Source organism: Tetranychus urticae, chromosome 2, assembly GCF_039701765.1.
Source record: "Tetranychus urticae isolate SD_2017Ah chromosome 2, NJAU_TeUrti_SD_1.0, whole genome shotgun sequence".
Classification (NCBI taxonomy): domain Eukaryota; kingdom Metazoa; phylum Arthropoda; class Arachnida; order Trombidiformes; family Tetranychidae; genus Tetranychus; species Tetranychus urticae.
In genome coordinates this window covers 12,387,398-12,401,703 of record NC_142959.1, presented here as the reverse complement: position 1 = coordinate 12,401,703, position 14,306 = coordinate 12,387,398, and the positions used below count along the sequence as shown (strand labels likewise).

The 14,306-nt window shown below is 31.9% G+C and overlaps 2 protein-coding genes and 2 long non-coding RNA genes across 4 annotated transcripts; 2 read left to right on the top strand and 2 right to left on the bottom strand.

The window, feature by feature from the left end:
• Nucleotides 1-3,066: 3,066 nt before the first annotated feature.
• LOC107360146 (uncharacterized) lies at nt 3,067-5,088 on the bottom strand. The gene is made up of 3 exons (XR_001568242.3): nt 4,614-5,088; nt 4,234-4,536; nt 3,067-3,991 (listed from the first exon to the last, which is right to left on the bottom strand). It is a non-coding gene; the product is annotated as an uncharacterized LOC107360146 (long non-coding RNA).
• A 107-nt stretch (nt 5,089-5,195) lies between these two features.
• Nucleotides 5,196-7,601, top strand: LOC107368555 (uncharacterized). Its single transcript, XR_016198876.1, has 4 exons — nt 5,196-5,431; nt 5,726-5,972; nt 6,560-7,061; nt 7,172-7,601. It is a non-coding gene; the product is annotated as an uncharacterized LOC107368555 (long non-coding RNA).
• Nucleotides 7,602-8,410: 809 nt separating this feature from the next.
• LOC107368538 (uncharacterized) lies at nt 8,411-9,415 on the bottom strand. The gene is made up of 2 exons (XM_015936383.3): nt 9,311-9,415; nt 8,411-9,177 (listed from the first exon to the last, which is right to left on the bottom strand). Exons 1-2 carry the CDS (start codon nt 9,366-9,368, stop codon nt 8,471-8,473), a joined length of 765 nt encoding a protein of 254 aa, XP_015791869.1. The 5' UTR covers nt 9,369-9,415; the 3' UTR covers nt 8,411-8,470.
• A 588-nt stretch (nt 9,416-10,003) lies between these two features.
• Nucleotides 10,004-10,988, top strand: LOC107368547 (uncharacterized). The gene is made up of 2 exons (XM_015936396.3): nt 10,004-10,105; nt 10,190-10,988. Exons 1-2 carry the CDS (start codon nt 10,063-10,065, stop codon nt 10,885-10,887), a joined length of 741 nt encoding a protein of 246 aa, XP_015791882.2. The 5' UTR covers nt 10,004-10,062; the 3' UTR covers nt 10,888-10,988.
• The last annotated feature ends 3,318 nt before the right edge of the window (nt 10,989-14,306 follow it).

Genomic DNA, 14,306 nt, shown 5'->3' with positions numbered 1-14,306 from the left:
AGGAAAAATAATGATCATTATGATGATGTTTCTCACAAAATACACACAAAAATACGCAATTTTAAAAGCTATGTGATCGCTAAGCAACCAATTTACTTGTGTTAATACAGTTTCAATATCTGCCTTTGTTTTCCTCTGCTTTCAGATAAATGATTGTGCAGCTATAAAATTGTAGTCTCCATGTAATCACCATTGAATCGCTAAACAAGATCACTCTTCTTCGTCTTCATCATCACCATTTACCAATTCTTCGAACTCGCCCTATTTATCGAATTAATGGACTGGAAGAGCAAAATATCTCGAGCTTTTCTTTCCTTTTGCCAATCAGCATTTCCAATGGTTAAGAGAGTGAAAAGGAAAAGTGAAGAACATCAATAGATGATTTGAAAAAATAAAAGACTGGATAAAAGAGAATCACAATCAATTTAACCAACTTTCTTGGTGTTCAAGTTAATTCTTTTGTTGATTCCTAACCATTTCTGAATCAAGTTTACTTCTGTCTTCCATTTCGTGTAACAAACATCCAAAAATGCGTCCTACTCCAGCTACAGCTCAATACTAATCCAATGGCTTGTGTAATGTTGTTAAGAGCATCAATGAGATTATCAAAAAAACTGTTGTCAATACAACAGTGATTTTTGGATAGCATCCTTCAAAAATGGCTTTTAAATCGGAAATTTTATCCACATTGAGTCACCCATAGATATTGGACTTTAACGACTTTCATCAACAAAAGGCAAATGTTTTCAATTTTTCTCTCTACTGATAATGAAAATATTACTAATGGTAACAGTTTTCAGTTGCAAGTTTGCTCAGGTAAAGTGATACATTCTCATGGCACAACCTTAATTTACAAATGATTGCATGAGTAAATCACATTGGTCATCAGCATTTGTTTTTATAATTCAAGGCAAGTCCAGGCTATTTTGTATATTGTATCAATTAGAAGGGGAATCAATTTGTTGGGTGAGAAAAGTAAAATTAATAATCGTTAGTTTAGGTAATAAAAGTGGGAGATTGAAGGTGGTGTTAAGGACTGAGTTTGCCATGAGAGAGGTAAAAATTGGAAGGCATAAGGTGATATTGATGGGCAATGGGAAATGAACTGGCTGCTGTTTTTGCAAATGAAAATTAAACTGATTGAGAGAGAGAAGTAAAAGGCAGAAATGGATAAAGTATAATCATTGATTTACTATGTCATTAGCAATTAACTGTTTCTCTGTATGGTTCATAAATTGCAACAAACAAAATATAATCATTCTTGCCTTTTCTTTCTTTCTCTTTATGTTCGGCATTCTTTTACTTTGATTATTGCATTGAGACTTGATGGTTGGTTGGTTTATTAACTAACCAGTTAGACCATCAATTCAATCATTCAATCAATTACAATTGAATACATAGCCACTTATCCTTTCAATTGACTACTTTCGTTGTTAGTTATCCTCTGACATGAAAAACATCAGCCTTTTCACTGTTTTATAATAGCATCGGAAAGACAATCAATGAAGACCAAAAGTCCTCAATTGAAGAGCCACTTGCAACCAGCATCAAGTCAGTTTAATGACTGACAAAATTTGGGACTTTTGGGTTATCATTTTGAGATTAACTAGATTTACTGCAACACACAATTTTAGACTAACATTTAATATTTGGCAGTTGACTGCCTCTACAAACTGTACACACAGGAACGGTGAACAGATCGGGAAAATCAATATCAAGTAATGTGATAACATTAAGTTCAAGATAATATGTTGATCAGATATGTCCACACCGATTGTTGATATCCATTGCGTTTTAATTATTAACAGTAGCGTATAAAACCAGGGTTCACACCACGCTAACACCACTTCTGTTGCTTTTGCGGAAGCGATGTTACGGCGGTGTCAACACTGGTTTCTTCTTCTTCTTCAACTGCTTCTTCAGTTATTCAATATTGCAAACAAAAGGTTTACATTTCATTCATTCAAAACATTTATTAAGTTTGCTTTGCTTTGAAAAATCAATTAACTAACAAATTTGCGGATCAAATACTGTAATAAGACTGAAACGAATGAAAATTTACGATAAATCTTTTGGAGACAACAAAAGGTTAGTTATGAGATGACAATTTTTATGCTAAGTTTTAGTTGATATGTTGGTTGATGTTGATCACAATTTTTCCTAGTATAGTCTTGATGATTGATACAAGAAAAGGTTCAATTTGAATATTAAAGGTAATGATGGTAATGATAGTTTTAGGCGAGAAGAGTAATCATGAAGATTGTTGATGAACAGAAGGATGAAAAGCGAAAAATTTGAAAGCAAAAATCTCAGTTGATCGACGTTAATTGAATCATTACATTATGTCTTTAAAATATTTTGTTGATGCATTTTTGCTGATGAAAGGAGAAACGATCAACACCATCGTGTGGGTAAATAAACTAATGTATTAGGCAAATTATTCATTTAACATAATCGAGTAGTTACAATTTTCTTCCCTCATCTAGATCATCATCATCATCATCATAATCATAGTCATTATCATTTTGCTACATTTGTGTTAATGTAATTTGACGTGATTTGTTAATAAGATTTTGTTTCACTCTTTTCAAGATATTACATGTTCATCATTATATACGCCTGTAACATCTAAAGTTCATTGCGTGAGATGAAAAATTTTGTTGATTGATTTGAAAAAATATGTTTTCTTGCCAATTTAGGTTAACAAAAAATGATTCACACTTTGAAGCAAATTGAGTAAAGTTGATTGAAATTTAGGATAAATAGATTGAAATACTGGAAATGTTTCCATTTTGATTGGTTGATTGATTCAGTGAGAACAGTGAATTACAGTCAGAAATCAATCAATATTTTACAAATGTTGAATTAACCATTTGAAATTGATTCCATTTCTTTGATATCTGATACTTTTCTGCATCTTTCCTAAATCTGACAATTTGTGAGTCTGGTAATGATCATTTTATCAAGTATTCAGACAATTTCTTGCTTCTATTGTTTCAAGAAGTCGATTTAGATTCTGATTACGCTCATTTACACTACCATTATTAATAATAAAAGTTGATCCTCTTTTCAAATTGCAATCATATCTTGTTGAAATATAATTCGTATATTAAGAGATATTCATTCAAAATATTGGATCAATATGAGAAGATGAAATGAAATGTTAATCAAGTCTGAGCAATCATCAAATAGCTTGCTTTTGGTTGGATAAACAACACAGAAACTGGTCCAAATAGCCTTAAATTTAACTTATATCCATCCATTGTGATATGTACAATAATTTGATTTGACAGGTCCAAAATGTACATCAGATTTAGCCTTCAAGCAGTTTTGTTGAAGACTATTGCTGCCATTGTTTACTCCGAGACAATTTTAGAATGGATAGCGAAATTTCCCATCACCATCATCATCTTTGAGCATTATTTGCTGCTTATCACAATTTTTGGGAGACTTTTGTTGTTTATTACAATCTTTCATTGCATTCAGGTTAAGGCTATTTTCTTGTCCCTTTTATTTTCCAGCAACTGTATTCTTCTTCATTTCGTGTTAATGATACCAAAATGGATTATCAAACTAGACCATTTTCTTTCTCTTTTTTTCCTTGTTTCATTCTCGTCCAATTGTAGGCTGAATCTTCCTCTGGTCTTTCTGTAATGGTTATCACAAGCTCCATAAATACCAATACAACAACAAACATTACCAATTGTCTAATCTGACAGTTGATACTTTGACTTTTTTCACTCCATTCTTTATTAGATTATTGGTCTTTTGGTTGCTGTTGTTGTAATACTTGAGAGGAGATCACAATTGGAATCCATGGAATATACATGTAATTCGCTTTCTGTAAACTACCTCAGCCATTTTACTTAATATCATAAGACAGGAAATGAATTCTGCCATTTGAAACCCACTAAATACTCCATGACAACATCCGGCATCGTCCAATGTACCATGACCATTGAAAACATGTAAACAAACCTAATACAGTTAACTTAAATAGAATGAAATAAATTATCATTAAACAAATAAATATCAATTTAATGTTAACGTCTTAAAAGCTCATCAACAAATGAAAAATGATCCAACACGAGTCGCGATCATAAAAACATTGCAAATGGTGAAATTAAACGCTCATCTGTTTTAGCTGCTGAGTTTTAACGCGAAAACATGAAGCTGGTGAATATGTTTACATGTTGACTTAAGATTAACTAGATTTACAATGAAAATACTCACTTTTTTGTTAAGATTCTGAACTTTTGATTATCAATTTTCTATTGTAATTAGCTCAGATTACACCATGTTTAATAATAGCTCTACTTATCCAATTAACGTCGAGAAATCGGTACTCTGATCCGTTGTTGCTCAGTCAATGTCCATGTTAACTAGATAATTAGATAAACAATATAAAATTACACTGAAGATGGTCATTAGTGTTTGTAAATTTGTCCAGCAAAATATAAATAAAGAGGGACAGAATAAATGGTCACATCAATTCCCTTTAGAGATAAGCCAACTGACATGCCAGTTTTGTTACATCTAATAGAAATGAGAAAGAGTAGGAAAGAAAATAAATTAATTACAACAGAAAAATGGATTGATTGTGTGTTAATTACCATTTTTACACAGGTTTGTGGGTTGAAATACATTTTGTATCAGTTATCATTAATCAAAAACATTCACTTAAAACTGGTTAAATATGTTATGAATGTTTACCCTTTTCTTGTACCAACCAACAATCCTACAATGCAGCAACCAAACAACTTAGCTGAGCTCACAAGACCACAGAATGAAACTGGAACAATAATAAAATCATAAACCGTGAAGACAGAAACAATTAATGTTAATTAATCGATTAATTGCCACTGATGATCCATGGATTCACAGTCATTTCCTTTCATCTCAAAAACAAAACTAGAACGTTAACTATCAATAATTCATTCACACAAATCATGGACATGGAACTATTAATTGTTCCAGTGGCAAATTAATCATCATTAATTTATAAGCACACACAATATAAGAATAGTTGTTTCGTTAAATCACTTAAAATTAATTGGTTAAACAGTCAATAATTATTGTTAACATTACATAAATGGTTCATTGTTTACCAATTAGAGGGCGAGGGAAACTTATTAAGTGAAAATAGCTTCACAAGAGATCTATTTTCACAGATCAATTGATTGAAAAAAAGCGATAATTGTTTACTTGGCTGAGCTTGTCGTTATTAACAACTCGTTAATCATCATTGTCTTGTTAATTATTTTATCTAATTGTTTTTACCAAATTTTAAATTGTGAATTATCTATTGGTTCATGTCAATTTGAATTCAATTTTCAAATCTCTCAGTTTACTCTTAAATATTTCAAGTGTTGTGTACAAGCAATCAGAGTTTATATGATATAAGATAGGATGCATTGCAATTCAATTTACTGTAAGTCTTGTGTATACACTGTTGTAGACTGTTGTTTATTTGCAACCAATTCACGAAAGTTAATTTAATTTTCAACATCTCATGTTTTATTATCCAATTTTCATTTAATAAGTGTCTCTAGTCTCTTCCTTTTCCCCTGCTTGTTAATATTAAATCATCTAACTTATTCTGTTCATTTTCTCACATTATTTCTCTCATCCAACATCGCATTTATTTTTTTTTAACTTATCTGTTCATAATCCTTTACTTTTCTTGTTTTTTTATATTTACTTTCTCTTCTTTTCTTCATTTCAGGCTCAATTGGGGAAGGTGGTTAAGAAGTTCATTCTTCCTCAACATCTACTCGATTTGAAACTTCACTGTGCTGGTTATTCTGAAAAGCCCGAGACAATATTACAACTGCCTTATTCTCATACACTGATTGATAACTATGTACAATACCATAGAAATTGAAGCTTCAATTGTCAAACTGGTTTCTCTTGCTGATTGTTAACCTGATTCAATTCATGAAGGATAAGGAAGAAAGGAGGAAAAGAAAAAGGTAAAGCACTGGAAAAGGAGTAAAGAGAAATGGTATTCATTGGTAATAGTTTCAAAGGTGGAAAACGAAATAGAAACGAGATATTGGTTACATTGAAATTGAAACTTTATGTGTATTGCTGATAGGAACAAGGAAAAGTCTGCTCTTCAAATCAGTTGAACGAAAAAAAAGGAAGAAATAGGAACCTTCAATCTTCAAGCATCATAGTTATATTCATTCATTCATCTATCTTCATGGTTGTTTACATATCTTTTTTTCTCCTTCTTTTTTCTCATCTTCCCATGAATAATAACAAAAGTTGAATTTAAAAAAACCTTCTGACATTCAATTTCATCTTTTCTCCTTCTCATCATCAAAGATACAACAGCAGTTTCACCATTTTGCTCTGTTTTGTATCCTTTTTTTTCTGAATCATCATCGAAATAGTTTCCATCTTACTTCCCCTACTTATAAAAAATTTACCTACCAATCAAATCAACTTAACCTTGTTTCTCTTCCGTAAACCCGTAACCAGACCAAGTTTAAAACCAAATCACTAAAATGCAAAATCACTAAAAAATTCTCTTTTTTTCTACTTTTCATTCTAGATTATTTGAATGGATAAATGAGCTACAAAAGGAAATACATTATATTTACAAGGAGAAATTGGTTTCCTATCAAAAGAAGAGGACAAAAAAGATTCAACTTTTTTTCTCATTTTGACTGGTTTCACGTTTTTTCACCATCATAGTCAGGAGTATTATCATTGCAGCCTTTTCCACCAATTTATTCATCCTAAATTTCAAGCCATCTTTGAAAATAACTATACCAATAGGACCTCCATACTAACTTTCATAATTGATCAGAGGCTCACTTGAGCAAACGAAATCAACATCACAATAATCGATTATTGATTACGCTTTACATATATGTGTATTCGAGTTGGTGAAAAAAAGACAGTTCTGACAAGTAAAAGATCTCAAGACAAAGAAGAAAAGAAAAAATTGTCCAAAAGAATTGGGAAGATTGATCATTGATTCTGGTGTTGATACTGGATTTTTTTATACACGTTAACCAACTCTCCATAAAATAGATCACATTGGTTATCAGGTTATCCAAATAATCTTACAGTTTTTTATCATTTAACTTCTCGCACTTTTCCTTTCGCCTTTCAACAGTTTCCTCCTCAGGTTAACATTACTTTTTGTTTTTCTCTTTAGTTACAGGTCATTAATTGGTCACTTTGGTCGTTTTTGGTGATTTATTACCCAAAACAAACAAAGGAAATACTCAAAATGCAAGAGCAATCTTAATGATCCTTGTGAAGAGAAAGATGTAAATCAACATTGTTCACCTAATTTACATCTTTCCAGAGCTCATATACGCAAGCTATTAATAAAACAAAAGGAATTTCAAGTTTTTCTCAAGAAAATTTCCTCAATATAATCAATAGTTAATTTAATTTTGCTGTATAATATGAGGAGTGACCTTAAATAATAAAGAAGATAAAAATGAATAAACAATCTATTTTTGATGATACATGCTAAGAGATGGACAGAAAAAACATTAAAATTTCATTTTACAGCAGTCCTAGTAAAACTCATAATGATATTCAGATTCATTTACATTAAACTGTGTGGTTGCTCAACAGTTGAATAAGCTATTAAATTCATTCGTGATTCTTAGATATTTAGCGTTCACATTATCACAGAATTGAAGATGCCGATGTTTTTATTTTGTTTCCGAGCCTTTTCTTTGTTAAGCATAGAGTTTCTTCGATGATTCTTGCGATGATGCCAGTAGATGCACACAGAGTTAAAATGTAAATTTAAACAAAAATTAAAAAATGAGGTTAATTTAATAATTTAATTGAAGACACACTCAAACATATATTTGATATTTTCAACTTGAAAATTTCAAGTTCACTCCATCCAGCTTTACTTATCAAATCTCGTTAGAGTCTTCAAGCGCCATCTAATGGATAACTCCAAATTTTATAATACATTGTATTTTACCTCCAATGAACTTTTATTTGATAACAATAAAATATGGATTAATATTATAAGCTTTTGTGTTTATTTTTAATTAATTAACTATTTATTGATGTTTGTTATCATTTTTTAAAATGATTAAGTTATCTGTACGATTTGACGAAAATAATGGATATGGAATCAATCAATTTACCAACAAGGATTTTCCAGCTTTTTTGCCTCTTTTGTTTCTATTTAGCTCATTTGTTATTAATTAATGGCTGTGGACTTGAAATGGGTTGAGATTTTTTTCTCTGTGTGTTCCGAGTGAAGTATGAATAATCATGTTATATTATATAATATTTACGAACTGAAAGTTGATTTTGATAGCCATCTGAAACCAATAATAGACGCAAAAATGCTTAATATTGGCGATATACATTTTACATATTTAACTTCATTATAAAGTTAAGAAATTGAAACGTGATGTAACTATGAATAGCTTTTATTTTAATAATTATGATAGGTGTTGAATCAATTAATCTTGAATTAATTTGATTTATCTTGAGCGGTATGTAATTTGGCGCATACCTTGTTGATAGCATCATAAGAAGCTTGGTTTTGAGTGTTTTTCACCTTGTAAAGCATAGAGATAACCTTTGAAACAATGATGTTCTTGGAGTCATCGTCCTTTTCACGATTAAGAAGAGTGTCTGAAGCAGCATCTAAAGTTTCAACGGCACTGGCAACCATGTTCAACATTGGATTCATACCACCTGAGAAATTGTTGAGAAGGGCAACAGCGTCTTCAATCATGTCCAAAGTATCAGCTGCTTTATAAGTCATGTTTCGGATATTTTCATCGGCTAATAATTGGTTTCGGACAAAATCGCCAGCAACCTTAAGAATGAGTCCCCAAGGTCCGTTACCTCCTTTGTCCATCTTGTTTGAAGTTTGGTCTAAAAGAGAACCAATAAGTTCTTTTCGTTCACCAACCAAAGAAGCCATAGTTGAGACTAAGCTTGCTCTAGTAGAAGGACCATTGTTGATCAAGTTATCGAGAGAAGGGACGAGTCTTTCAATTCGAGCGATAGCTTTTTTAGCAGCATCAGATTCACCAGCCAAGGAAGCGGTCTTGAGTGTCTTAAGAGCTTGGTTGATCAATTTTCCTGCATTTCCATTGTTAGAGGCCTTTTCCCAAGCTGAGGAAAGGGTTGATTGTAAACTTGAAAGACGTTGTTCAAATTCATTTGAAGCTTCAGTCAAAAAAGTAAAGTGAAAAAAGATTAGACATAAATCATGACAGGATAATTGAAAAATAGATCTCGATCGCAATTGCTTTAAAGATCAGGTTATTATTTAGTTAGACTTGAGTGAGACTTGACTTACCTGCGCTGGTCAATGTTGCAAAAGCAACGACAGTGATGATGGTAATTGTAACTTTCATGATTTCTGTTCAAGCTTTACTCGATGGATCTAAAGTGACAATGTTTAAACACCAATTAAAATAAAATCAAGAGCATCTGATCATATTTATATTGTTTGCAAAACAAGAAACTGAATTTTATTTTGCGAATCGCATAGCTACGTAAATCTTTCCACTTTGTAAACGTATTGATGCAACCAGTCTGGTCTGTCAATCTAATAATTTTAATGTCAAAATAATATCACGGAATTGATGGGATAACAATGTATTTGTTCAATTAATAAACCATCTTGAGATTGATTTTCATTCCTTGGCTAATTAGAATTGATAATTTACCTAAATAAATGTATTAACTTCTGTAAATCTAAAATTTCTTAACCAAAAGACGTCATTAATCATGTGAATTGAAATATAGTTGATAGATAATATAGACAGGATAATAGTTCATTGTCATGACAAATTGTCAAAATTTGCTTTCAACAACACTGGAAAATTACTTTATTTTGCAAGTTCATTGCGACTCGTCAATTTGATTGAAGGAATCGACGAGCTAAAACTAAAACAGGTGCTAAACATTGAAACTGAAACCAAGCAAACAGTTCTCTCGATTTCAGTATAAAATATGGGTTGATTATCAAGTGAAATGGTTATTATTATCGGCATTAAGTCCAGAATACAGACAAACCAAGATTGCACCAGTAATCAATATTAAAAGATGAAGTCATTTTTAATTGTGATAGCTCTTCTCGTCTCAACTGGTAAGTTAATCTAAATTTAATATTTTACTTCTAATTAAATATCATAACTTTCTCATTGCTTACCATTTTTACTTTACCTTACAGCTTACGTTGGATGTTCATCAAACAGCGAGCTTTTGGACAAATTGGATGACTTGTTGGTCGAAGCTTCCCAAAAGAACAACAAAGCCGCAGTCGATGCTGTTTCAGACGCCATTGACACCGTTGGTTTGGCCCTTTCCCAAATGTCAGGCAAAGATGAAGCAACCAAAAACTTGTTACAAAGTCACATTGATGTTGTCCGATCAGACTTGAACAAACTTGAAAAGATGGTTAACCAACAGATTAAATCGCGTGCCTTCTCAGTTGGTGGTGCTTTCAATTTCGTCGCATCCAGAGCATCTTTGCTCACCGAAAAGGTTCAATCCATGTTCAACGCCGTCCAAAAATCAGACCTTGGTGCTTTAATCGCCCTTATCAAGCCATTCCTTGACAATGCCATGAACGATCCCCAACTTAAATCAATGGTTGGCAATCTTGAGACTGTTACCTCAGCTCTTGAACAATTGGACAAAATGACTGGTGGTATGTTTGAACCATTGACTCATGTAAAAGACATCTTGGCCAACATCGATTCAACCGGTAAACTGTTCGAATCAATGGGTTCAGCCAAATCCTCTGATGAAATTGCTGATGCTTTAATCAACACCTTGGCCAATGCTAAGAGCAGCCATGCCAACAAAATTGAAAAGGCATTGGACTATGTTTGCAATGGTTTAGCAGATGTTGAAAAATCAGCCTAAACAATCAAAAGTATACATTGTATACATTAAAAAGCAAACATTTGCATTAAAAATTTTAAATTGAAAATACAAATTAAACTTTTTCTTCTTTACTATTTCAAGATGTTATTGCGATCTTAATTCCTAACTATCTGTTGGATAATTACGACTTTTATTGTTTATTTTGGTTAATATTAATGAAAACATGTAAATATGAGTCTGTTTAATTGCCCATATCAACCATTTTATAACTCAACTTAGTCAACTTTGTGAAGCTTCATTTGTTAACTAATTTGTATTTGGCTGCTTTCAGTTTACTTTTCATCTTAACAATTAACAAGGAGCAATTTACTGTGACTTAGTTAATCTTTGCTTTAATTTTTCTTTCATATTATCTCATCAATTTTATTCTCATAATACGATGAGTGATCTGCTCTGCATGAAGTTGCTATCAAAATGCAAATATTGTTCAACGCAACTGTATTTGTATAATTTCAATGTTAAATGCTGTGAACTCATTTGCATTAGATTTTTTGTTTATTTACTTTTACCATTCCTGAATCCTACGTAATATTACAATATTTTATACTTTATTGTTCCATGTAATTCATTTTTCAATTTAATATTTCACCTTTTCTTTTGCTCTCATTTTCAGACTCAAGCTGACAAAAAAGGCTGAAACGAGGGAAACGCAAAAACATGATAGGTAAGATGACTTTGGAATCCAGATGAATGATATTTTCCCCTGAAAAATAGCTCAGATTGTGTAGAAGGAAAATTGAAATTGGCCAAAAAAAGGAAGAAAAAGGAAGACATAATGCAAAATAAACAAAGTACAGTCAAACTGATATTGGATGGAAGATGTGAACAAAATGTTTTTTTACTCGAGTAGGAAATTTTGAGAAAAGACAAATCTTGTAATGCGATTTGCTGCTGCTGGTGGTGATGATGATGAAGACAAAATGATGAAGAAATGAATGGACTCCGCCTTGGTACTTTGGTGAATACAGTCTTTGACTTTGACTTCACAGTTGTACAGTTTATTCAGATGATGAGATGCAAAGGAATGAAAGTAGGAGGAAGAGAGAAACTATGGAATCAAATCAACAACAACAACTCCAAAAACTGTTGGAAAAAATAAATAAAAGGAAATCTCTTATTCTTCATCATCATCATCATCATATTTATCATACTTGTCATCTCCATTTTGTTAAAGACTGTGAGATGAGCAAAAAAGGAGACATTGAAAGATCCATAAAAAAGCATCTTTATTGTATATTTTTGCGTTTCTTTTTCACTGAGAAAAGTTGAAATGAAAAGAAAAAATTCTAAGACCAGATTATTGTCAGAATCACAGTCCAAAAGAATCGCGACTTTCAAGTTGTCGCTCATCTAGAGCTTGGATTGTTTTGATAATCTTCAAAGTGGCAACTTTCTGGTACTTTTGATCAGTTGATTAGGTTTAGGAGAAACTTGAAAATTTATTTAATATCGAGAAAACTTTTGGGATTATTTCAAGTTGATTCCGCAAATAACCAACTGAATTAATCTCATTGGAAAGTTATCCCTACTTAAGTATTTTTGGATGCCCTCAATATATTGACTTTCATTTTTCCTCTTTGGGTAAAATGGGTGAATGGCATGAATGGGAAAAGGGTCCAACAATTTTCATAAGACTAACTGATCCAATTTTACGCTCATCTTCCTCTCCTCCTCATCATCATCATCATCTTAAAGTCATAATGCTCATCTCTGTCTTCACTTTTAAACCTGATTCCTCTTCTGTCCCTGACATCAACTTTATCCCTCTGTTTATGATCAGTTCACCTCCCAAAGGCATACCAATCAACGGCATGTAAAACTGTGTGTTTTTTGTTGGCTGTATCACTGCGCTTAAAGAGGTTGGATAAATTTAGACTTTGGGAGGAGAAGATGAAGGAAGATCAGATAAAGAGATGATTATAATGATGATCAACACGAGCCAGTTTTCATCGACCAACCAGTCAATGTAATTATATAAGAAATGTATTACTTCCAGCTTCTCCATCCATAGAGTAAACCACAAGACAAGATCCATTTAAAGGTTGCTTTGTACTGAAACAAGCCACCTCATCGTCATTATCAATCTCATCATCAGCATCTTCATTCACAAGAATACAACTTCTGTATTGTTAACTAATCTTCTTTTCTCTAATTTACTTCGCTTTTATTCCTTCCATCTTTTCCTGTTATTATCATGCACCTGAAAACTCTGCCCTGCATTCACGTATAATATTGAAGGCTATCATGAACCTTGTAAACAATCAAAATAATCCAACAATTGTTAGGTTTACCTTAAAAATCTGGTTCTATTAGATTTTGAAATCCACTCAAATGATCAGACAATTTAAAGTTGCTTTGCAGCCAATTCCCATTGAAAAGGCCAGTATTCATAATGAAAAGTTCAGGAAATAAAATCTAGCGACTTTGCGGAATCAATATAAGGATGAAAGAAAACCTTCGCTTAAAATGACTATTGCAATGTTAATATATTTTGCTGTTGTTGCTAAAAAGACACAATTGTTACATTTATGCACAAATTGACACAAGTACTGAAAACAAATGGTAATAACCGGGTAAACATTAGTTTAGTTGAAATTTAAACTCTGTAAGTCTGTAGAGAAATGAAAACTGAATTTATTTATGTGGTTAAAAAGTTTCTCTGATCAATATTTTTCGAGAAAATCGAGTTCAAACTTCTAACTTCGATCGTTTTCTGCACCTTTATGGAAGCAGATACATTCATCAAACTCATTATGCATATGTACATTTTGATGGGCAACCAGAGAACGCACTTATTTTTGGAGATAAAACTTTAATTTTTCTTTAAAACAGGTCAGTTCGATTTTTGTTTAAATCGATCTTTTTCTGTGACCTAAAGAGTTAGTGAGCTGAAACTTGTTATTCAGCCATAAAAATCTTTTGTACATATCATAGATTGAATAATTTTTTCAATAAATCGATAGTTCTCTTAATTTTGGCCATTAACATAAAAACTTTGAGCCTCGATATCTCGAGGGTGGTATAACCTACGATCACCACTCTTTGGCCAAACATTAGATTATATTACAGTACATGATGTAGCGAAAAACTAAGCTAGTTAAGATTCTGCATAAAAAGTTATATATTGTTTCATTTATGTTACCAGATTTTATTCTTGATTAAAAAAGATAAATGGTTACTTATGAAGTGTAAGAATAATATTCATTTTTTAATGAATTAGCTCAGATTTCTTTGGTTTTCAGTTCTATCATGTTATTGCCCATAGTATCATTCAATGTTTGGCCAAAGAGTGGCGATCCTAAGTTATACCACCCTCGAGATATCGAGGCTCAAAGTTTTTGGGTTAATGTCCAAAATTAAGAGAACTATCGATTTATTGAAAAAATTATTCAATCTAT